Source organism: Tenrec ecaudatus, chromosome 14 (assembly GCF_050624435.1).
Source record: "Tenrec ecaudatus isolate mTenEca1 chromosome 14, mTenEca1.hap1, whole genome shotgun sequence".
NCBI lineage: Eukaryota > Metazoa > Chordata > Mammalia > Afrosoricida > Tenrecidae > Tenrec > Tenrec ecaudatus.
This window is the reverse complement of record NC_134543.1, coordinates 111,268,765-111,294,638: the sequence shown is the minus strand read 5'-3', so window position 1 is coordinate 111,294,638 and position 25,874 is coordinate 111,268,765. Positions and strand designations below refer to the sequence as shown.

Here is a 25,874-nt window from a genome sequence, read left to right as displayed (position 1 = left end):
TGCTTGATTTACCTTACTCTGCTTGGCCTATAGATCTGGAGGTTCTAAAGTTGCATTCTATCATTGATTTTGAGTTGTTTTATGATAGGAAAAAGACCTTGCTTAACTCTACATTTATGATTAGACTTGTGTTACATTCAGTAATTAAATAACTTAAATCATCTGTCCCCTTTTGTAATGTGCTCTTAGAGTTGATTCACTATTGTGCAGAACAGAGAGGAAGCCACTGGTAATGCCCCCTGGGGCTGCCAGTTCAAGGCAAAAGAGCATTTGGGTGGATTAAGAGGACAAAGGATCATTATAAGACTAACTAGATTTTCCAATCAGTAGGGGCCCTAGTCGTGTTCCTGGAAGGCAAACCTTGTAAAATATGATCACAATATCTAAAGTGCCACCAGCTTCTTAAGAGGTACTTTTGCTTATGGTTTCTCTGGTTCAAACTATGTCCCTGCAGACACGATGTGTTCTTTCCGTTTCCTTAATTAAAGAGTGTCTCGGTTTCACTTGTACCTGATCCTAAATCTATGTCTGTGCCATCAGTCAAAATGCGACAGAACAGTCGCCGTCAACGGCAATGTCCAAAGGAGCAGAAATCACTCTAAAAACCTTCGAGGTCTGTAAAGTGGCCTCTGGATATGCATGTATTCGAGGGGAGGTTTGAGCATTTCCACAAAATAACCTGTGTATCATTCTGGCTGTTGTGGATGGGTGAGACATTTAATACTTACCCCCCACCTTGTTTTGTTTCTATTGGAAGGATAAAGGTCCAGAGGGTTTTCTTTTCTTTATTTTTTTAATTGTTGGTTTACTGAGAGACCAACAGAAAATTAAGGGGACCTGGTGTCACAATGGTTACATGCTTGGCTGTTGTTGGCGTCACCAGCCACTCCATGGAAGAGAAGACCTGACGTTCTGTTCTTGTAAAGATTAAACTCACTCCCGCCCAGCCTCTTCCGACTCCCAGCACAGCACCTGTAGAACAGAGTAGAAGTGCCCGAGACTTTCAGTCTTTATGGGGACAGACAGTCTGACCTTTCTCCCAAGAAGCGATAGGTGGGCTGACTTTCTTGGTCAGCAGCTCAGTGCAGAGCTCACTCTGCCCTCTGGGTTCCTCGGGAGTTTTGTGGAGTTCTTCTGCTCTGTGCGACAGGGTGGCTATGGGCTGTGATAGACTCAATAGTACACAAAAATAACGCAGATGAGCCTCTCCTCCTCTTCCTCCTTTAAGTTATTATTAGAGCCTGGAGTGGAAAAACTGGACTGACATTGACGTATTCAACTTTCCTTAATTCTAATGTTGTAATAGAAAATTTCAAGCACATCGACAATGAGACACACACACATCACTGAGCTTCAATAGTTTCCAACATTTTTCCAATTAGGTTGTATCTAACTCTGTCTAGTGGATGTTCACCGGTGTGCTGACTGCAAGGTCAGTAGTTCAAAATCACTGGCAACTCCATGGGAGATGCCATAATTCTAAGCTAAAGGGTTAGTTACAGTCTCAGAAACTCACAGGGGCAAGTCTACCCTGTCCTATGGCTACGAGTCAGCATTTACTCAATGGCAGTGAGTTTAACCCTATCTAGAACTTCCTTATTTACTGATTATAAAGCAAATCCCATGCATTATTTTACTTCACTTATAAATGCGTTCGGTGACTTATCAAATTGAGAAACCGTATTTTGAATCTCCACTGTGAAGGGTAAGGAATTAGCACAGCGCCTCTCTCTTCCATTTGTTCCTTCCCCACATTTCTCCCTTCTTCGAAGTCTCTTTTACTTTGTTAAGGCTTATGCTATTGACATTCTAGTCTATAGCTAAAGCCAAGTCTTAAGACTTTTGTTTAAGGTTTCATTCTGATGTATATGTCAGTAAAACTAACATTTGTAGAAGGGTGATTGTGTCAATATTATTTACTCAAGAACAATCACATGATAGAATTCACAAAAGAGAAAAAATCATTCCATTGCTCAACTGCCCCCATCCCATGGGAGTTGTTCCTTACTTCATAGTCAACGGAGTCTCTTCTTTCTTTTTTGTTTCTTTGTTTCATTGCACTCCAGCACATCCTTGAGTTGACTTTTGTAAGGAGGGTCTCATGAGCTTTCCAAGTCTTTCCAAATCCAAGCAGGTTCTTGTTTGGGCTTTATATTTTCTCGTTGTTCTTACAGGGTATAGAGTTCATGGCGCGAATCGCTATCTTGCAGAGCTCTGAAGTTTTTGCTTGTTTGCCTTCTTAGCAGTGAGAATTGCTGATGAGAAGTCTGATGTCAGTTTGAATGACATCCTTCTGTAGCAATCTGCTGGGATTTAAAAAGAATTCCTTTTGCTTTATCCTTCAATGTTTTAAGTATCCTGAGATCAATGGAGGTGCTAGGAATGCTTTCCTTCATCCTGCCCAATACTAGGTGGGTCCTTTAGCTATGAAGACACGAGTCTTTCTTTAACACAAAGACAAATCCCATTGTCTCTTAAGTTTGTTTTCCCTCCCCCTTACTCAGTATCTTCTTTCTATTACTGGAATCCCTATGAAATGGATTGTTGATTGCCCGGATTGATCAATCACATTACTTCACATTTCTCATCTTTTCCATCTCTTTGCCTTTTTGCTTTGCATGTTTGAGAAGGGGAGGGATGTTGGGATGGGCGTGTCAGGCCCAGATGTACCACGTTTAGCTATTTAATGAATTATTTTGTGGCTTTTTCCCTGGGGCAACTCCAGTTCTTTGTATCTGTTACTTCCAAGGCTGGCCCTTATCCAGTGCTCCCTTAGGAAGATAATGCTTCTCTGGAATTTGGAGTTGCAATTTTCCCTGCTCTGTTATCTCTGTCAATTTGACTTCAGCGTTCTCATTTCTTTAACCTTTTCTAGAGCTTTTATGGCTTCATTCTTCAAATGATTTTTCTCCTTTAATGGAATTTTGGGGAGAAGTGGAAGGAGGTGTCTGTGCTCAGTTTACTAATTTAAATATGGAAATTCCAATGAATTTTTAGTTAAAAATGGAAACTCTAGAGAATAAAAGTATATTGGTCACAAATGGAGAAAATTCTCCATTATGGCTGGTAGCAATAAATGCCTTGAAGGTTTCTTACCAGCCATATTCAGGAATTTGAACACATAATAATCTATCTCTCACATTTTGTCATTTCTGATAGGCTTTTCTTACCTAGTGAAAAAGCCACTTCAAGTGATACGTAACCTTTAAACATCTTTATTTATTTATACGAAATACAAGGGTGAGTCAAAAAGCATTGCTACTAGAATTCTAGTTCATGGGTTTATTCCATGAACGAAGTAAGTTACATGCATGGATTTATTCCAAACAAAAGATGCTTAAGCATATCTGGAAAATCAGTAAATAGCTGCAGAAAAGGTTTTGTCTGAGTCTCGTTCAAACTCAAGCTCAAACTCACTGCCAGAAAGTCATTCTAACTCAGAGCAACCCTGAGACAGAGGAGAAGGACTCCTGTGGGTATCTGAGACTGTAACTCTTTACAGGAATAGAAAGCCTCATCTTTCTCCCACAGAAAGGCTGGTGGGCTGTTGACCTTGCAGTTATCAACCCCAAATGCCTAACCAACTATGCCACCAGGCCTCCTCTTTGTCTCATTAAGGTGATGAAGAAGACGACCTTGGTGTCATGGGAAAAAAAATTTATGGCAGAACTATATCAGATTTCTAACAAAAACGCGAATGGACCTCTTCCCAAATCACTGAAGCTTTTCAAAAAAAATAAAAACTACTTCCCTGCAGAAAGCAGTATGTTTTTTAAATGGATCAAATGTTTTATGAAAGATTAGGAAGACTCAAAGAAGAGCCAAAAGAGGAAAGACCATCAACTCTGATGAATGAAGAAACTGGTTGAAGTCTATAAACTGTTGGAAAAATTACCATGGGTGCAGTAGTTACTAACGTTGGGAATCTCGCATGGTTTGGCATTTTCAATTTTAGGTGAACCTCTTGGTGTCAGTAAGCTTTCTTCTGGGTGGGTATCAAAGGTGTCCATTTTTCTTCTAAGTGAGATAATAGCTAAAAGCTAAGGAATCATAACTGGAGACGAGTCTTGGGCATATGGTACAACCAGAGAATAAGGTCCAATCAAAATGACTTCTGAGGGGATTTGCTGGGCCAGGTATATTCAGGGCAGAGAGGGGAGCTCAGAAAGTTATGGTAACAGTTTTTGTTTTTTAAATTCTTTAAAAAAATCATTTTATTGGGGGCTCGTACAACTCTTACCCCAATCCATATCTTAATCCATTTTGTCAAGGAAATTTGTATGTTTGGTGCCATCATCATTTTCAAAACATTTTATTTTTATTTGAGCCCTTGGTATCAGCTCCTCATTTCCCCCCTACCTCCCACATCCTCCCTCCCTCATGAACCCTTGGTAATTTATAAATTATTATTATTTTTTCATGTCTTACACTAACCAATGTCTCCCTTCACCTACTTTTCTGTTGTCTGTCCCCCAGGAAGGGGGTTATATGTAGATCCTTGTGATTGGTTCCCCTTTATACCCCACTTTCCCTCTACCCTTCGGTATTGCTATTCTCATTATTGGTCCTGAAGGGTTTATCTGTCCTGGATTCTCTGTGGTGTGTTTTGTTTTTTTTAATTCTAATGGGTTAATCTTGATAGATTTTTCTCCAAGGACACAGAATGATCATGGCAGTTTGTTAGGAAGAAGTTTGCAAAAAGTGGAAAACTACATTGGTGAGAAAACAAGGAAAATTGCACTGAGTAATTTCTTTCTTTGTTCTTTTCTATCTTTCTATTTTTTTAAAACTCTGACATCCCTCCTTAAAAAACACTTGGAGAATTATTTTTTTAAAATAATTCTAAAAAAATGTTGTTTAAAAAACCAACATTTTGTTTTATTATTTTAAAAATCATTTATTTGTTATTTTTCTACATATGACTCAAATAGTAAATAACTATAAATACATATAAAATGTACAAAAATATTAATATGGGAAAAAACGGAATTGAGTTGAGATACATATAATGTTTCCAAATAAGTTTTATAAAATTTTGTTCAAATAATCCAGTATTACTTAAAAAAATTAATATTCAGGGTAAAATTCCAATTATTATTATCCAGTGTGTTAAAATTATGTCCAAAATTTATCGATGTGTGCTGTAAAATATTTCCCTTTCTTTCCTTTCTCTGTACTTCGCTCCCTATTTTGCTTCATTATTAGTGGTCTAGAATAAATATATTTTGTCATTAATTTTCTCATATTGTTCCTGGTTCATTAAATCAACATGTTTTGTTCATTTGAGTTTGAAGTTATGAAAAACATAGCGATTAATAGGGGAGAGTGGGGCTACCTGGCAAGGGTTTTGCACATTAGCTCAAATAACTCACAAATAGTTCATGCACTGTCCGGTCCCCTCAAGTCAGTCTGACTCACACATATCCCGTTACAGCAGAAGGAGACATGTCCAGTCTAGGGCTAGGCTCCAACTTGCTGTTATGTTTGAGCACATTGGTGCAGTTATTGTGGCAATCCACCTCACCCAATGTCTTCCTCTTTTTCACTACTCTTCAACTCACTGAGCATGATGCTCATTTCCAGGGACTGGCCTCTCTTGATCACATGTCCAAAGTACATGCAATAAAATCTTGTGATACTTTTAAGAAGCCCTATTGCTGAACTTCCCCCAAGAGAGATATCTGTTTTTCTGGAAATCCGTGATACTTTCAGTATTCGTTTTCAACACCAGAAATTCAAGTGCGTCATTTATTCTTAATTTATCCTTAATTCATGTCCAACTTTCACTTATATATGAAGCAACTGAAAATGCCATGGTTTGATCTCTTTGATGGATTTTGAGTTCTCTCCACATTTTTCTCCCACTCCATCCGGGACCTTCTTTACAGAGCAGTGGGCAGTGATAGCCAGGCATCATCTAGTTCTTCTGGTCTCAGGGTTGTGGCGACTGATGTTTGTGTATCCATTAGACCACTGGACTCATTATTGGTCTTTCAGCCTTCATCATTTGTTTCCCCACTAGATGGCGAGAGACCTTAGATAGTTTCACACGGACTCTTAAGGCCCCAATCACTACTCACCAAAGTAGGATAGACAACACTGTCCTTGTGAACTGCAGGATGCCAATGGACATTGGTGTTCTGACCTCCCAGGACCAGCGACTCATCTCCTCAAGGTGTTTGTTCCCCGAATGAGAGATCCGCTGAATACACCAATCAAATACTCCAAAAGATGAAAAAAGAAATCACAGCCTCAACAATTACAGAGGGTGACTTCAGTACACCGCTGTCTGAAAAAGATAGATCACAGGAAAAGAAACTCAATAAGGAGGCTAGAGATCCAAACACTACAATTAGACAATTTGACCTGATAGATATCTACAGAGCTTTTCATCCAATTATGAAAAATTCATATTCTTCTCAAGTCCACATGGCACATATTTGAAGATAGACCACATACTGGGGTATAAGGCGAATCTACATAAATTTAAGCACATTGATAACATACAGACCTCTCTCTCTAACCACTGTGCCGTAAGGCTGGAAATCAACAAAAGGAAGATGAAGAAAACAAGAGCAAACAATTGGAGGATGAATAACTCTCTACTACAAAAGGAGTGCGTACTGGCACAGATCAGAGATGAAATTGGGAAATTTCTAGAAACCAGCGAGAATGAGCACACGATGTACCAAAACTTATGGGACACAGAAAAAGCAGTCATCAGAGGAAGTTTCATAGCAATACATGCACACCCGAGAAAGGAAGAGAGACTCATGATTGATATGCTGGCACACAATTTACAAAAACTAGAGCAGAGTCAGCAGGACAATCCTACTAATAGCAAAAGAAAAGAAATAATAAAAATCAGGGCTGAGATTCAGGAGAGGGAAAGCAAGAAAACTATGTAAAAAAAATAAATGCTGCTAAAAATTGGTTCTTTGAAAGGATAAACAGAATCGACAGGCTGCTGGCAAACTTAACCAAAGAAAGGAAGGAACAATTTCAATAGCAAGAATAGGGGATGAAAAATGGGACATTACAACAGACATGAATGAAATCAAAAGGATAATTACACAGCACTATGAAGGATTGTATTCCAATGAATTCAACAACTTAGAAGACATGGACAAGTTCTTGGAAAAACAATCCTTCCCTAGACTCTCCTTGATAGACATCAAGAATCTCAACAGACCCATAGAAATAGAAAAGGTTATCAATGGATTACCAAGAAAACACCCCTTAGACCAGATGGCTTCACAGGAGAATTCTACCAAGCATTCAGGGAAGAACTGACACCAATCTTACACAAAATCTTCCAGAACATAGAAAGAGAAGGCAAACTCCTGAACTCCTTCTATGAAGCTAGTATAACTCTGATACCAAAAATGGGCAAGGATCCCACAAGAATCGAGAACTACAGACCAACATCCCTAATGAACATTGATGCAAAAATCCTTAACAAAATACTGGCCAACAGAATACAAAAGTATATAAAACAAATAATTCACCATGACCAAGTGGGATTCATACCAGGGATGCAGAGATGGTTCAACATACGAAAGACCATTAGTATCATTCACTACATTGACATGAAAAACTATAAGAACCACATGATAATATTGACAGATATGGAAAAAGCATTCGACAACATCCAACGTGAATTCCTGTTGAAGACACTTGAGAAGATAGGAATAGAAGGAAAATTCATCAAGACAATATAAGCTATATATGAAAAATCAACAGCCAACGTGGTAGTCAATGGAGAAAAGATGAACACAATCCCACTGAATTGTGCTTGAGGTTTCAGCTAATAGCATAAGGCAAAGAAAAGACATCAAAGATATTCGTCTGGGGAAGGAAGAGGTGAAACTAACATTATTTGCAGGTGATATGATTTTATATATGGAAAATCCAAAAAGCTCAACAAGGGGAGTACTGTAAGCAAAAGGGGAGTTTGGCAGAGTGGCAGGATTCATGATCAACAAACAGAAGTCCATTGGATTGTTATATACATCAGATAAGACCACAGAAGAGGAGATCAAAAAGGTGGTACCCTTCACAATAGCCAAGCACAAATTGAAATATCTAGGGATATACCTAACTAAAAAAACAAAAGATATATATGTACAGAATTACAGAACACTATTACAAGAAACCAAGAGTGATCTCAACAAATGGAAGAATATCCCATGCTCGTGGATTGGAAGATTCAATGTAATCAAGATGTCAGTTCTGCCAAAGGCACTATGCAAGTTTAATGCAATCCCAATACAATTACCCTCATCCTTCTTCAAAGAAATGGAAAAACTGATTACCAACTTCATATGGAGAGGGAAGAAGCCCAGAATTAGCAGGGAACTCCTAAAGAAGAAGGACACAATGGGAGGGCTTGCTTTATGTGACTTTAGCACATACTATACAGCCATAGTTTTCAAAACCACATGATATTGGTATAATGACAGATACTCAGACCAATGGAAAAGAACTGAAAACCCAGAAATAAAATCATCAGCATCCAGACTATTGATCTTTGATAAGGGACCAAAAAATATCCAATGGGAAGCAGATGCCCTCTTTAACAAGTAGTGCTGGAAAAAATGGATATTTACCTGCAGAAAAATGAAGCAAGAACCTTATCTACTCCATGCACAAGAATAAACTCAAGGTGGATCACAGACCTTGAAGTTAAGCCCCAAAGTGTTAGGGCCATCAATGAGGGAATTCGGACCAACCTGAGAACTTTGGCACAGGAAATACAGAGGCTATTAGAAAGAGGGAAGGACACAAACACAGAGGAGGCACAGATTGACAAATGGGATATACTAAAGATAAAACACCTATGTACATCGAAAGAATCCACCAAGAGAGTAATAAGAGCGTCCACGGACTGGGAAAACATCTTTAGCTTTGACACATCAGACAAAGGCCTTATTACTAAAATCTACAATACTCTGATAGCTTCCAAAGAGAAAGAAAACTAAAAGCCCACTTGAGAGATGGGCAAAGGACTTGAACAGAAGTTTCACAGGGGCAGAAATCCGAATGGCCAACAAACATATGAGAAAATGTTCCTGATCTTTAGCCATAAGACAAATGCAAATTAAAACAATGACACCCTCAAAGGTAGCCCAATTCAAAAAATCAGAAAGAAACAAGTGTTGGAGGGGCTGTGGGGAGACAGGAACTCTCATCCACTGCTGGTGGGCCTGTAAGTATGTACAGCCACTATGGAAATCAATCTGGCGATACCTAAAACAGATGGAAATCAAGTTACCATATGACCCAGCAATCCCCCTACTAGGCATATACCCAGAAGAGGCAAGAAACAAACCAAGGCCAGACATCTGTGCTCCAATGTTCATTGTGGCACAGTTCACAATTGCAAGGAGTTGTAAACAACCCAGATTTCCATCAACAGAGGATTGGATTAAAAAGCTGTGGTACAAACATACAATGGAGTACTACGCATCACTAAAAAGCAGTGATGGACATATGAAACACATCGCTGTATGGGAAGAAATGGAGGAAATCATTCTGTGTGAAGTAAGCCAAGCACAAATGGATAAGTACAACATGAGTCTGATGAGGTAAGCATTTTTTTAAAAAATGTAAAAGGGGCATAGGGAAAAAGCTACTGTATGCAAACATTCCTGGGTGAGGACCAGGTAGTATAGCATGTCCAGACCCAATACAGGGATACATATGGTAGACAACTGAAAAGGAGGTGGGGAAAGGGGAAAAAATGAAATGGGTAGTGGGAGCACAGGGCACTAACCCACCCAATGGGAGGGTATTTTTTATATTTCCACAGGGAATGAGGGACCAGACTCCTCAAGGTGCTTGTTTATGCCTAGGAATTTTTCATCACTTTACCCCCATTGTGCTTCACCACATTCGTAGATCTATGTGTAGCGATACACATGTTTTCTGTCAAGAGTAGGGTACACTCCCAGTCTCCCTCTTATATCTGTTCAGCCTGTTCATCTGCCCTGCTTCTGTTGTCTTTAACTCTTGTAAACCTCCCAGTCTTTCCCTGCCTCCATCGCATTACACGCCAGATTAATCTCCCTGTGTATTAATCATGCCCTTCCCCCACGTTAACAGTTCTCTCCCGTCCAGCCCATGACTTCTCCTTTCCTGCATCTCCTGCCCATCTCAGGCCCTGGGATGCATAAGGCACTAGGATGCGGTCCATCTGATTACATCGTCTAGCTAAAGAGATAAGAGGGTTTCGTGAAAGAGCCGCCCTGAGGAGTGCAGAGCAACATGGGCTTAGTCTGTCCTATTTTTATGTGACCAGCCAAACCATGTCCCCTAAGACATGCTTTCCTTATGTTTCTTTAAATCACCTTATCTTTTAACCGCAGTTGTCCGATAAAAAATGATAACGATAAAAATGTTTTGAATATAATATAAATGGTTATACAAATACTAATTTTGTTGTTGTTAGATGATTTCCTTCCCTCCTCCCTCCCAACCCCCAGAAAGTCTTAAGCCTCACATGGAAATTTACATTGTGGTTTGATTCCAGAAGAATACTCATTTAATTTTTTAAAACTATGAATGTCAGTATGCAATAGGGATTATTATGATGGCTATTTTTAGATATGTGTTCTCTCTCGATTTGACAGTGCCTTCAAGGGTGGAGAACTCATAATCCCTAGCCATAAGCGGGAATGATGAGACAACTACAAATACTTAAAAAAAAACCAAAATAGAATGTAGCAAGTGGGACAAGAGAGTTCCAAGAGAGTTATTAAAACATGGTACGGGAATTCAAGATGCGAAATGGCAGGTGACCCTCAGGATGACCTGGGGGCGCTCAACAAGGTCATCATACTCTTGCAGCTGGGTTTCAGGATGTAAAGATCATGCACTTCAATCCATGTACTGTTTGTATAGAGACTTTATGAGCGCAATAGTCAGTGTGCCACTAGTGGCCGTCTGGTCTTCCCTGGTGCCATGATGCTGCTGGGGGAAGAGTTGTGGCTTACAAGCTACAGGAAAAGCCCAGAGTTTGTAGTCAAGACTTGAACCTGAACCCAAGCTTTGCCATTTGCTACCTAGATAATCTTAAACCAGTTTGCAAACTCTCTGTGCCCCATCTCTGTCATCTGTCAAAGAAGACAGCAAGGGCGAAGTTAAATGAGGAATTTCACAAACATTGCTAAAAGAGGAGCGGTCACATAGTTAGGACTAAATCAGTTTTGTATATCCCTATGTTCCCAGGGGAATAAGACAAGACTCTGGTGTATGGCATGCCTTTAAGAGAGCCTCTTGCCTTTTTAAAAACAATAGCTCCTTTGAGTAGTCCCTTCTTTCTGCTAGCAAGGGTCATGGGCCATCAAAAAGCTTGGGCCCCTATCATGGCCAGGAGAGCTTCCATTAGGCAAGGGTGGCAACCCCAAGACACGTGGTTTCAAATGGGGTTCTCAGGTGACGGCCACCACTGCTCACGGCTCAGCTGGTAAACTCCTGCTGCCTTTCCAATTTCCTTTAGTGATAAGGCAACCTCTCTGGAATGTTTTAACTGCATAGAAATATCCTAACATTATCTCCCATATTCCAAGGAGGTAAAAGCCTGGAGATGAGTACGGTCAAATATTTGCATGAAAAACATGTGATGATTGCTATGGTTATTGCCTGTTTTTTGATTCCTGGCAGGAATTTGCTGGGGAAGGCCTTCGAACCTTGGCGATTGCGTACAGAGATCTGGACGACAAGTACTTCCAAGAGTGGCATAAAATGCTGGAAGATGCCAGTTCTGCCTTGGATGAGCGAGACGAACGGATAGCCGGACTGTATGAAGAAATTGAGAGGGACTTGATGGTATGAGTTTAGAAACATGATGGGTTGTGTTTAGGAAAGGGATCATATATGTTTAGAGGTTGATCGTAGAAGTAAGCCACTGGCTAAATCATCGTGCGCACAGCAGATGTTGCTCTTTCAAACATTGACTCATGCTTTATATATTGGCTCTGGATGTGCCCGAGTGCGGCCCCAGGAGGCTTAGAGGTTTTTCTACTGTTATTGTTGTTGCTAGATGCCATTGAGTCAGTTCCGACTCATAATGACGTTATGTCCAACAGAACAAAACATTGCCTGGACCTGCTTATTTCTAGCAGCGGTGGCTTATGCAACTGGAAGTCCCCCCAGTAGTACAAAATAGTGGGCTCGCTATTCTTTGTCAGCTTCTAGTATGTCTTCTTGGATGCTTTTTTTTTCTTTTTGTTTTATGGCTCACCCTGTGACGGAGGGGCACTCTAGCTCTAAGCCATCCTAGGCCTCTAACACAGTGGTTCTCAACCTTCCTCATGCCGCGAAGCTTTCATACAGTTCCTCATGTGGTAGTCACTCCCAACCATAAAATTATCTTCGTTGCTACTTCATCACTTTAATTTTGCTACTGTTATGAATCGGGTGACCCCTGTGAAAGGGTCGTTCGACCCAAAGGGGTCATGACCCGCAGGTTGAGAGCCACTGCCGAATAGCTGGGAGTTATGCTCGCTGGAGTATTGTCTATTCTAGAGAGCACTCAAGGACAAGGTTGCGCAGCCATTGCGAAGCACTATGGAGGATATGATGTTCATCTCGGGTAAACTGGAGCACTGGGGCCTTCACTTTTTTGTTCATGGAGTCGGCTGATTTGGGAACTGGCTCTATTATTTTGGGGATCAGCCTTCTGTGGGCTGAGGGCTTTCCTCTGGGCCTCCCTAGTTGATAATATATACGTGGGGTTGTAGCTGGGGAGTTCTTTAGTCTCTAGAGGCCCCATGGCTTCTCACCATGCAAACTAATGGACTGTCTATGTTACACCCAATCATGTGAATGCTAACTTGCAGGATTTTCAGCATTAGTTAGTTTGATTTGGGAACTGCCTCATGGGGTCCTTTCAGACCCTTTCTGCACATAGTGGAGTGACTGCTCCACAAATGCATCGTATCTATTGCCCCCTGGCTGCTGTGATGAAAACCCACAGGCATAACACATGTCGCTTGCATGCATTAACATAAGGTCTTCTTTATTTTTCAATGAAGTTACTAGGTGCCACTGCTATCGAAGATAAGCTACAGGAGGGTGTTATTGAAACGATTACAAGTTTATCGCTGGCCAACATTAAGATTTGGGTCCTAACAGGAGACAAAGAAGGTAATTTGAAAATGAATTCTTATGAAGTTTTGAAATGGGAAAGATAATGTTTATGGTAAAATTGTGACTAGCCACAAAGCTTAATTAAATATTTGTTTAATTCTCCACAAAGCAAAGAGTTGAGGCACCCAAATGAAAGCTAATATACTGTGATTATTTATTTTTGGAGGAAAAATGAAGTTAAGATAAGCTAACACAATACTTTCAACAGTGTGCATGGGATCTGCGTTAGTCTGGGTAGACTAGAGAAACAAATTCATAGACACTCATATGTCTATAAGAAAGAGCTTTATATACAAGAGCAGTTGAATATTGAGAAAACATCCCAGCCCAGTCCAGATCAAATCCAGAAGCCTGATATTAGCCCAAATATCCGATACCAATCTATAAAGTCCTCTTCAGACTTAGGAAATACATGCAATGATGCCAAATGCAGGGCGATCACAGGCCAGAGGGTGGGGAGTCTTGTGGATCTAGTGGCATTGTAAGCATCTCCGTGCTGGCAGGGGTCCACGTGGCTTCTCCAGTTCAGGGCACTATGTGTAGGTCTATGTGTCTTGTCAGCTGCCATGTCTCCCAGGGAGTGAGCAGAGAGAGAGTGTGTGTCTCCTACCTCCAAGGAGAAAATATCAGAGTTCCCAGAATCCTCAGTAGAAGGCCATTCCCACAAAGAGGCCTCATTGCCTATGACCCAATTGACAGACACGCCACCCCTTCACTCATAATCCTATCAAGACCCAAATTGACACCTGATTATGTAAGTACCACAGGGTCAGTTGACATTTAGCCCAATTGCCTTTGTCTCTTAACTGTAACATATGTTCTTTTAAGATCTTATCTACCGGTTGCACATTTGAAAAAGAGAATTAGAGTATTTAGATGTGATAATTCAGTTCTCTATACCTTCATCCAAATAAATTATTTAAAAAATTCTAAACAGTAGAGAGTTGAGCCCAGTGGTGTGTTACTAGACAAACTATCTCTAGAATTTGATATTGATAAATGAGGCAAGCTGGTCCACTGTCTATGAATACCCAACTTTACTATTATTTGCCATCAAATTCTGTGATTTATACAAAAGATATACTAAGATTTTATCAATTTATTTCTTTGATTTAGGACACATTCAATGAGTTAAATAGGATCCTGTGAAGTTTAAAAAAAATTTCCCTACTGTAGCATAACTGAAAATCAGCTTTTGCAAGACTTTTTTTGGAAACTTCTAGAAAAATATTATATATCTGTACTTATAACTTTATCATAAGACCTGAATATCTTTTCATGAGCATTCCTCTGGTAATAAAAGAGTTTTCTGAAAGTAAATTGGAAGGCTAGATTCCTAGATGTTGCTACTTCAAATTTCCCTCTGGATCTCTTTCATTTTACCACCTGCCATGCTCTGTTTGGCCTTATGTTGACCTATAGGCTTCAAGGAACTACAAGCATTGCTTTGAAACTTATGGAAAAGGCATGCATGCTATTAAGTAATATTTTCACTTATTGGTGCTTGATTCTTTAACAGAAACTGCCATCAACATTGGCTATGCCTGCAACATGCTGACTGATGACATGAATGAAGTGTTTGTTCTGGCAGGGAACACCATCGTTGAAGTCAAAGAAGAACTCAGGTGAGTGACAAAGGAAGGAGAAAAGAGAAGATGGAATGGAGGGAAGGGAAAAAAGGGTTATCAAAGAGCTGAGATAACAGAAAGGTAATCCCGTGATCCTGGCTTAGTGTGGAGCTCTTTCTTTGCATCTATTTCCTAAGCTTCTACTCATTTTGATGACAAACCGAGGTAAAACAGTATTTATGATGACTCAGTGTCTTTGGTGTTCAACATTTCTCAAGTGGTTTTAGAAAGATCTTCCAGGTCATTTATGTTGTTATCGTTTAACATTATGTGTTGGTAAGTATCTGCTATTTTTTACAGGGTGACTAATGATCAGTATCATGGAAGACACTTGCTAAACCTACCAATTCCCTACCTTCATTCTGACATAAAAATAAAGAATTTACAAGGGGTGGGGCCTGGGAACAAGTCCTAAGGTAAACCTAACAGTATTGCTCCCAGCTTACACATGCACCAGCTTATTATAAACAAGACATGTTCAAGCAGGACTCTCATCCGTGGAAGGCTGCAGACATGTTCTTTTAGTAATATACTGGTCTTTGTTTTGTTCAGGTGCCTTTAAAAAAAGGCCTAATCCAAACAGTGTCTTGAGAGGATGTGCAGGGGCAGCTTAGTTCAAGTCTGAGTGTCAGACAGTCCTGGACTCCACAGGGCTCAGTCCTGACTAATTCCCTGGTAGGACACAGATGCTTATTAGGAAGACGTTTGAACAATATCAAAGACTGCATTGGTGAAGACAAAGGCCAGGAAAGTTGTGCCAATAATTCCCCCCGCCTTCCATCACGATAGTGAACTTGCTTATTCTCTGAGGACAGTGACAGCTCTCCTACCCTGAGTAGGAAAACTCAGTGTCATTGAGTTGATGCTGACTCACTGTGACCTTATAGGACAGCGGAATAAAAATTTCCTTGGGAAACCTCATCCTATCTACCTTACAGCCCGGATAGTGCCCCCTTCACAGTTAGTTGCATTTCCCAGTTTGCGTCTCTCAGGGATGGCAACCTTCATTTGGATATGGGATGACTCACGCTTTTCCAGGAAAGGGTGAGTGAGATGGAAACATGGCCTTCAAAAATGTGCAGACTTCGATGGAGGATATGTTAGGAAACAATAGCTTCACATTTGGGTATTTTTTTAATATAATGATTCACATAATTTCTAGCCATGCTTTTTTGACGTATTCATGTATGAGAAACAGCATAATTTGAATTTTGTAAAACAGTTGCCTAGTACTGCTAGATACTGTGTAAAGGAGCGCTATTGGCAGAGTGGTTATGTGTTTGGCCTGCTATCCACAAGGTAAGCAGTTCAAAACCATCAGCCGTTCTGCTGGAAAAAGAGGAGGTTTTCTACTCTCTTAAAGAGTTACAATCTTAGAAACCCACAAGGACAATTCTACTCTGTCCTATGGGGTCACCATGAGTCAGAATGAGTAGACAGCAATGAGAATCTATAGAAGCAAAAATAATTCAGCTACCATCAAGTTGACTTCAACTCATGATCACCCCTTGCGGACCAGAGTAGAACTGCACATCATAGGAGCTTCATGGCTCTGACCTTTGGAAGTAGATAGTTAGGCCTTTCTTGCTTCTTGATGAGTTTGAACCACCAACCTTTGGGTTAGTAACTGATTGCTTATTTGCTTGTGCCACCTAGAGATTCCGATAGGTACATACGTAAGTGGTGAATTTGAATTTAGAAATGGACAAACATTAATATTTGAGAAATAATAATTCCTTTAAAATATCCCAGTCTATTTGATTCCTGTTCATTCATTTAGAGGAAAGTGATTTTTAAAAAATCTCCATAATTGTTTCCCCAAACTAAGCGAAACTCAGCACCGTCGCGTGGATGCCGGCTCATAGGGACCCGGCAGGACAGGGTTGAGCTGCCCCTTTGAATTTCCAAGACTGGAATGATTTCCCCAGCACTTCTTCAGCTGTTGTCTTAACCCAGTTTCTACCTTCTGCAGCCTGTACTAGCTTTTCTAAACATAACTCGCTTTGAATTTGGCCAAGCTGAGTGTTGGCTTAGAGGCAACTTTAGAGTACCACCTGCATTCTAAAATAGGGCCAACCCTCCTGTAGCCTAATAACAGGGCTGCATGGCATTCTTTACAGTGTCTTCATCTTTGAAACTAATGCTACTTGTGATCCTGAACTTCAGAAAGAAGGGACATCTTTAGCATCAACACCTATGGATACTTGTTCAAGTCACTCTCATCTTATATAGAGATTTTAAAAGATCCTATTCTTTAGCTAACCTGTTATATTGAGGTTTTTTTTTTTTACTTTTGCTAAAAGAAGATAAATGTTAGATCTAGAATCTAGTAAGTTTGATAAACTCAAAAATATCAAACACACTGCCATAGAGCCGATTCGTAAGGGTAGAGCTGCTCCCAGGTGTTTCCAAGGTTGCAAATCTTTAGGGGAGCAGAAAGCTTCACCTTTCTCTGATGGGGCAGCAAGTGGATTCAAACTGCTGGCCTTGCAGTTAGCAGCCCAATGCATACTCTATGATACCACCTAGTCATAATTCTAATAGGCATTCTTATAATTTCCAGTGCGGTTTCCAAGACATGTTAAAAATACAGGTATCTCATTATTTCTTAAAGCAACCCAATGGTGTAGGGCGACATTATTTCTCTTGACAGACTAGGAAACAGAGGCACAGAGAGATTAAGTAAAAATAAAAAAGAAAGAAAGTTAGAAGAAGAAAGATTAAGTCATTGGACCTAACTTTCACAACTAGTTAGTTGTTCCGCTAGGATTTGCATATTCAGAGCTGGACCCTAGGACTTGTATGCTTAATCACTTGCCATGTGTCTCTCTAAACACATTTTAGATGCATTCCTACTCCCTTTAAGTAATTAATCTTTTAAAATATGCACCAACTCACTGCACTTGAGAGGACTCTGACACTGGATTAGCCATGGCAGTCAGCTATAGGAAGAATAGACTGGTGCTTGTATCTGCTGGGTCTGACTTGGAATCCCAGTTTCATGTTTATTCCCTGGCTTAGTGACTTAAAAACAAAACAAAACAAAACACTACAGCTGTTATATATTGAACAGCAAAAACACGCTTTAAAAGATATTGGACAATCGCAGTCTGGCATTTGTCAACTCCCCCGTCATAAACTCAAGCCGTCAAGCTCATGCCACGAAGTTGATGCTGACTCACAGCAGTCCTAGAAGGACACGCTAGAATTGGCCCTGTGGGTTTCCGAGACTGTGTAGCTCTATGGGAATGGATAGCTTCATCCTTTCCCTGTAAAGCAGCTGGTGGTTTAGAACTGCCTTAACGGTCTGCAAACATTTCTGAATCATGAGGTTCCACAACTTGCTGACCCCTCGCTTCTGGGGAGGGCAATTGAAATGGTGGGTTTGCAATACGAGGATGCTCAAAAGGGCCTGCTGCACAAGAGCTTCCATCTCTGCCGTCAACTACTGCAAATACTGGTTAGTGGCGATGGGCGCCATCGAGATGGGTGGCCAGACCAGGGGCTCGATCTCGGGCAGCACAAGCTGGGCTCGGGCTTGTGGCTTTCTGTATGTTTTTTCTTTAACCTTCTCTGCCTGCATTTCTTATTTGGAAGGTGGAGATAAAATTAACCTCCATATAGATGATTTCATTTGGAGGGCTTCCCAGTGAATATCCTTCCATTTTCGACTCTTTCCTTCAGCCCTGCTCTTTTTCAGTCATTGTTCCTAATCTTGGCACTAGCAAGGACTACTTGTATTCATATTTCTCCCCAAGGCCCAAGAGAACCTATTTTTAAAACTATGGAAATTGCAACAAAATGATATAAAACATAACTCGATTTTCTAATTTTTATTCTGCAGAGACAAACACCATTTCTGGTCACTACTTCTAACTAGTGTAGTACAGATGTCTTTCACACTAGGTTTCTGTAATGGCAGGCAAAAATATCGTAAAAACAAAACCGACAAAAACAACAAGAAAAGTAACACACGCAAAAGGGATTCCCTGCTTTTGTATCATAGGAAATTCTGCAGTTTTCCCCATTATCTTTCTAATGATATTAAAAATACATGCTGACATCTGTGATAACCTTTCCAGGGGGCTTAAAAATAGTAGAGAGAAATCTCATTATTTCTTAATTCCATTTTCCATGAACATTTTAAAGCCCCCTTTGCTTAGACACCCCCACCTCCCCCTTAACTGGCTACGCTGCCTAAAGATATTGCAGATTGACTTCAAAGTAATGCCCAAGTGGAAAGCATGGGGAAATCATGCTGGATCCCAGGAACAATATTCCAAGTTGTGGCTAGAGTGCACGATAGAGTTAAGGGGCTGGGTGATAGTTCAGAGATGACATTGGAGATAGATTGACCCACAGACAAATATGACTTGCCAGGTTTTATCCCAACAGTGTTGGATAGGTACTTATGGCTTCCTGCTCAGTTTTTGCACTTTAGAAATGCCGCCCCCCCCACCCAATGCCAGGAAGGAGGAAGTATGTCTAGATGGGAAGTGCAAGACTGGGATAGAAAGATGCATTGGGAAGTGGTTGGAACAGGAAAGTTTGGAAATGATGCAGGTTGCATTGAGTCAACTGAGACAATGGGAAGAAAGGCCGTGACCGTGGTGAGAGGAAATTGATAGCTCGTTTGGAGGTAGAAAGGATGAGACTCAGAATAAGTGAATGAATGCTTTGTCGTTTCTAGCTTGCCCTCGCATGGAGTTTAACAGAATACACCCTAACATACAGGAATAGAAACTTGCTAAAGTTTTGAAAACGGAACTTGGAACTCTTATCTGACGACTAACAGAACAATTAAACTGTATGTTTTGGTTAAACGTGGTTTGCATCTGGCATTCACACTCACCTCACACTCAGAGCAGGTACGCTTCCCATGGAAGCGTTTGGCACATCTCCTTGCTGTGTCCCTGACTTGGTCTCTGGCCTTTTTGATTGCTCGCTTTCCCTCTCACCTGACTTCTATAGGCTCCTGGAGAAATAGGAAAGGTTAGATTGCTCCTCTCCACCTGCGTAGGCCTGAGAAGATTTAGACGCTGACATGACTCTCTTCCTGAAATCCCCTTTCTCTACTACTCCCATGTGAACGCACCTCAGTGAGAAGACGGAATCCTTCCTTCCACACTCTGATTTCCAAAATACCTGCTCTCTGAGCATCTTCTTACTCACACTGTTCCTCTATTTCCTATCATTCCAGGGTGTGGGCACCCTCCTTTTAGGAACTGATCAACATCTGAGGCCCTTATTCGGCAAAGTCCCTGGGATGGAAGATGGAGACAAGAGGCTGTTTCTAAACACATTGATGTCCGATTGCTTTCAGGATCAGTCTTTTGTGACTCCAAGCTACTTTTTTTCTTTCTTCCCAAAAGTCTAATTAGTGAAATTCAAGGTCATTGGAATTCAGTACCGTTTCAAAAGTCTATTTTGGCACTCGAAAGCAAAAATGTGACTTCCTTTCCTCCCTCATCTCTCTTTGGCTCTGTCAGACCCCTCCTGTGGTGGGTGAAGCTTGCCGCTGACTAAATACAGAGGGTCACCTGCTGTCCCGGTCGTGAGATAAAAGAGATGGGAAAAAAAGCTAATATATTATTTCAAGATTTTACCTAGCTAAATTTGGTGGACTAAGTAGATGACATACTATCGTTACATGGGAGAAATGTGGAGAAATATGGATTCTTATATTCTGTTGCTGGCAGTATAAACTAGTAGAAACTTTCTGGAAGGAAACAGCAATATATTTAAAACTTCTCTGCTGGCTTGTTCTGTGCGTGTGTGTGTATATAGACACACGCACATACACACATATACATATACACACATATATATAGATACTGTGGAAATATAGATGAATATTAAATAAAATCAAATACTATATATATTTTTTAACTTTTTATTGCGGGCTCATACAACTCTTATCACAATCCATACATACATCAATTGTATAAAGCACATCTGTACATTCTTTGCCCTAATCATTTTTCAAAGTATTTGCTCTCCACTTAAGCCCTTTGCATCAAATACTATATTTAATATAATATAGTATATAATATATGTATGTATATATAGACACACACACACACATATATATATATATATATACAGAAAATTTTATCTTGGAAGAAGTATAGCTAGAATATTCATTAGAAGTTAGGATGTTTAGTTGTGAGGATTTCGGTTTTCTTTACATGGAAAAGCACGCACACACACACACACACACACACAGATACATACTTTTCCTTCAACCCTCCCACCTTCAGGCTCTTATCCACAGAAACTAGTGGGCAAACCCACGGCTCTGTATCAGTCGTTGTGGCTCGGTGCTGTCCTGCCAGCTCCCATCCACAGCAGCCTCTGTTCAGCAGAAGGAAACTCCGCCTGGCCCTGTGCCACGCTCCCAGTTGTTCTCATGTGTGAGGCGCTTGTTGAGCCACCGTGTCCGGCCGGCTGGTGGAGGGAGGAACGGCCTCTTTTTAGCAGTCCCTCTCCTTTACCAAGCATGATGTCCTCCAGGCACTGGTCACTCCCGACAACATGTCCAAAGTACTGGAGACGAAATTTCACCCTCCTAGCTCTTCAGGAACATTCTGGCGGCTTTTCTTCCAAAACAGGTTTGTTCTTCTGCCAGTCCGTAGTACTGTAAATGTTCTTCTCCGGCGCTGTCATGCAAAAGGACCGAATTATGTCTTCCGTCTTCCTTATCCCAGGTGCAACTTTCCCATGCCTATGAGGCGATCCAAATACTATGGCTTGAGGTCGGGGCACCTTCGTCTTCAAAGTAATACCCGTGCTTTCCAGCCCTGTAGAGCCGTGGTCCTCCACCTTCCTAATGCCGCGCCCCTTTCATACCATTCCTCATGTGGTGGTGACCCCCAACCATAACATTATTCTCATTGCTACTTCATCACTGTCATTTTGCTACTGTTATGAATCTGGGCGACCCCGGTGAAAGGATCATTCGACCCCCCAAAGGGGTCACAGCCCCCAGGTTGAGAGCCACTGCTTTAGAGAGCTCTTAAGCAGTCCATTCCCCAATTCACTGTCTTGTTTGATCTCTTCACCGCTGCGTCCCTGAGCCTTGGTTGCGGAGCAGTTTCAATTGTTTCTCTGTTTATCGTCGTGTTAGCTACTGGGCCAGGTGTACAGGTTTTAGGCTTCTTTACATGGAGCTGTAACCCACTACGGCAGCTGCGAACCTTAATCTCCACCAGCAAATGCTTCAAGTTCTCTGCATTTCCAGCAAGCAAGACTGTGCCACCTGCAGATGGCAGGTTGCTAATAAGGCTTCCTTTGATGGCGATGCTGCAGTCTTCTTCGTATGCGCCAGAGTGTTTGATGATTTGACAAGAGAGACAACCCTGATGCACACTTTTCCTGATTTGAAACCATGCAACATTCCCTTGTTCTTTTCGCCCAATTGCCTCTTCATCCATGTACAGATTCCGCATAAACACAATGACATGTTCTGAATTCCCACTCTTCTCAAGACTACTCATAGTTTGTTGTGGTCCACACAGTCTTTGCATCATCAGTAATGCGTTTGCGGAGTGGTTACACATGGGATGCTAACCACAAGGTCAGCAGTTTGAATCTAGAAGCTGCTCCCAAGGGAGAAAGATGGAGCTGACCACTCCTGTAAAGAGTCTCAGAAATGCACAGGGGCAGTTCTACCCTGTCCTGTATGGTCTCTGTGGGTCACAATTGCCTTGATGGCAGTGAGTGATATATCAATTATAATCATGGAAATTAGAAACAGCTTAAAATCCAACCATGGGGAATTTTATCAATAACCATAACGTTTGCAGGCTTTGGGGCAATTTGAAATCAATAAATATAGTTAGGTATTTATTCACATTGTAAGATGGTCATAGTATATTGGTTAAGTGAAAAATTAGATTATAAAATACCATGCACAATATAATCCCTTTCTTGGCCAAAATATTTGCATATAAATATCAAGCCCCATATGTCTATATCTATTAATTTACCTATCAAGTTCATCAGGAGATACACAATGGTGCCAACTGGGTGGCAGAATTATAAGTTGCACTTAATGACTTATTTATGGCTTTTTATATTTTCTAATAATTGTTTTTGCAATAATGATCATGTAGTGCTTTTAAAAAATAATTTTATTGGGGGCTCATCCAGCTCTTATCACAATCCATACATTCATCAAATGTATAAAGCACATTTGTACGTTCATTACCCTCATCATTCTCAAAACACTTGCTCTCCACATAAGCCCCTGCCATCAGCTCCTCATTTCCCCCCTCTCTCCCTGCTCCTCCCTCCCTCATGAACCCTTGATAATTTATAAATTATTATTTTGTCATATCTTACACTGCCTGATATGCCCTTCACCCAATTTTCTGTTGTCCATCCCCCAGGGAAGAGGTTATATGTAGATCCTTATAACCAGGTCCCACTCTCTACCCCACCCTTCCTCCACCCACTCTCACCACTGGTCCTGAAGGGACCATCTGTCCTGGGTTCCCTGTGTTTCCAGCTTCTATCTGTACCAGTGTACATCCTCTGGTCTAGCCAGATTTGCAAGGTAGAATTGGGATGATGATAGTGTGGGAGGAGGGAGCATTTAGGAACTAGAGGAAAGTTGTATGTTTCATTGTTGCTACACCGCACCCTGACTGGTTCTTCTCCTCCCCACAACCCTTCTGTAAGGGGATGTCCAGTTGCCTGCAGATGGGCTTTGGGTCCCCACTCCGCACTCCCCCTCATTCACAATGATATGATTTTATGTTTTTTGATGCCTGATACCTCATCTCTTCAACATGTTGTGATCACACAGACTGGTGTGCTTCTTCCATGTGGACTTTGTTGCTTCTGAGCTAGATGGCCACTTGTTTACCTTCAAGCCTTTAAGACCCCAGATGCTATCTCTTTTGATAGCCGGGCACCATCAGCTTTCTTCACCACATTTGCTTATGCACCCATTTGTCTTCAGCGATTGTGTCAGGAAGGTGAGCATCATGGAATGTCAGTGCTTTTATAATTAAATAAAAAGCTAAAAATTCTCTTCATCCCCCCCCCCAATTTTTCTTTATGATGTATGGGTGAACATTTATGGAGCAAATTTGTTTTCCACTCAGCCATTCAGACACAATTGGTTTCAGGTCAATGACTGCAACCCCCACAAGGTAGCTTCCCTCCTCTCGCTTCTTCGTTTTCCATTTCCATTCCTCCTCCTTCCCTGGCATCCTGGAATTTGTCTTTAGGCAAATGCTGCTGTTGGAAACATGTGGCGCTAAGTTTTCTGAGGACAGGCTCACCTTCTTAGTGTTATTGTTCACAGTATGTTGTTTGGCTCTCAGTTCAGTTCCAGGCCTGAAGGGGGTCAAAGCATCGTAGTCTCAGGGGTTCCACCAGTCTCTATCTGACAAGCAAGACTGCTTTTGAATTTTATTCTACTCATTTCTGCTCCTCTATCCAGAAGCTTCTGATGGAGTGAATAAAGTAGGAACAGCAAGCAGACCAAAGTGCATCTAATGGCAGGCAACTGGGCACTGTCTTTTATTTCTGGTTTCAGTGTCCCGAAGGCTGCAGTTTGGTCCATGAGCTCTCTGGACTAATTTTTCCCTTGCACCTTTTTGATTTTCTTCACTCTTATTTGCTCCAGATGGATCGTGACCAATATTTTCATTTTTGAAAGAGAAAAAAATAGTCAGATGGGGCAAAGGAAATAATTTAGACTCAATAGTTCAGTACATTTAAGGTCACTTTGCTGGCAGATAATATGCTAATTTCAATGCACATTTGGAGCTAATGCCATGCTTAGGCTCTCAGACAGTGAGGCAATACAGAGAATACACTTTTATATTTTCTTGCATAATCAATAACTATTGTAATACACTTATATCATGCATTGAACAAATACTGGGATGGCAGGGGAAGCATGCCAGAAGAGTTATCAGTTGAAATCACTCTCTGCATGCCCACTCTGGTTCCTTACATCTAAATCCATAGGTATAGGGATGAACCCCGGAAAGTGAGTTGGGCCGTTCTGTTTCCTGGTGGCAGCCTTTGGAGTTCAAGGGGAGTTCATGCCCCCAAAACTGTATCTAAAGAACAGGATCCGAGTGATAGTAGCTTTTCAAAGGAAATGACCTAAATGCTTATACTTAAACCTGTCAGGCGTGTTTAGATTCTTTCATAAACATGGATATGTAATTTTCATGCGTATTATACATACGGCTCTTTTCAAATTTAATGTCATGAAATCATTTTAGACACTTGGAGGCCTGGGTTAATTCTGTTTCAGTGCTAAGGGAATGCCCAGAAAGCTGCAATTAAACTCTGCTATCATTTCTCGGAAGATTATGACATAGTTGTATTTCACCAACACATAGGCCTTCTGCCAAAAGGAAATAGATGAGAAAGTAGTCCTGGTTGTTCTGGAAGGTGAGTGTGTTCCTCTTTTGTTTGTGTCGCATTGTTCACAAAATCTGCCTTTTACCCTGAGGGCCAGGTAAAATATACCTGGGTCCTAGTTCACAAGTTCTAGTCACCGGAAAAATATTCTAGTAGGCTAAATATCTATTATAAGCCTTATAACTCCAGGACACTAATAAGCTTGAGATTTAATTTATTTATTATTTTTTAAAAATCATTTTATTGGGGGCTCGCACAGCTCTTATCACAATCCATCCATCCATTGTGTCAAGCACCTTGATACATTTGTTGCCCTCATCATTCTCAAAACATTTACCTTCTACTTGAGCCCTTGATATCAGCTCCTCATTTTTCCCACCTCCCTCCCCGCTCTGCCCTCCCTCATGAACCCTTGATAATATGTACATTATTATTATTTTGTCATGTCTTACACTGTCCGACGTCTCCCTTCACCCACTTATCTGTTGTCCACCCCCCCAGGGGAGGTTATATGTGGATCCTTGTGATGCACAAAATTGTAAAGTTAAACAGCTGCCTGATTTTTCAGAGCTGGTGTCTCATTTGACTGGTTGGTGCCACATTCTCTTAGCTTGGTCCCCTTCCCTAATTTCTAATAATGAAACTGGTGCTAGGATGGGATGTTTTATAGGTCCCCCAGGTGGCCCTGTGTCTTGGTATCAAACT

The 25,874-nt window shown here is 41.0% G+C and overlaps 1 protein-coding gene across 1 annotated transcript in view; it reads left to right on the top strand.

The window, feature by feature from the left end:
• The window catches only part of ATP8B4 (ATPase phospholipid transporting 8B4 (putative)), a 272,810-nt gene that overhangs the window by 211,436 nt on the left and 35,500 nt on the right, over positions 1-25,874 (top strand). The window contains exons 19-21 of the mRNA XM_075530752.1: positions 11,665-11,829; positions 13,038-13,149; positions 14,672-14,777. Of these exons, the coding sequence (XP_075386867.1) occupies positions 11,665-11,829; positions 13,038-13,149; positions 14,672-14,777 (383 nt within the window). The remainder of the gene's footprint in view (positions 1-11,664; positions 11,830-13,037; positions 13,150-14,671; positions 14,778-25,874) is intronic.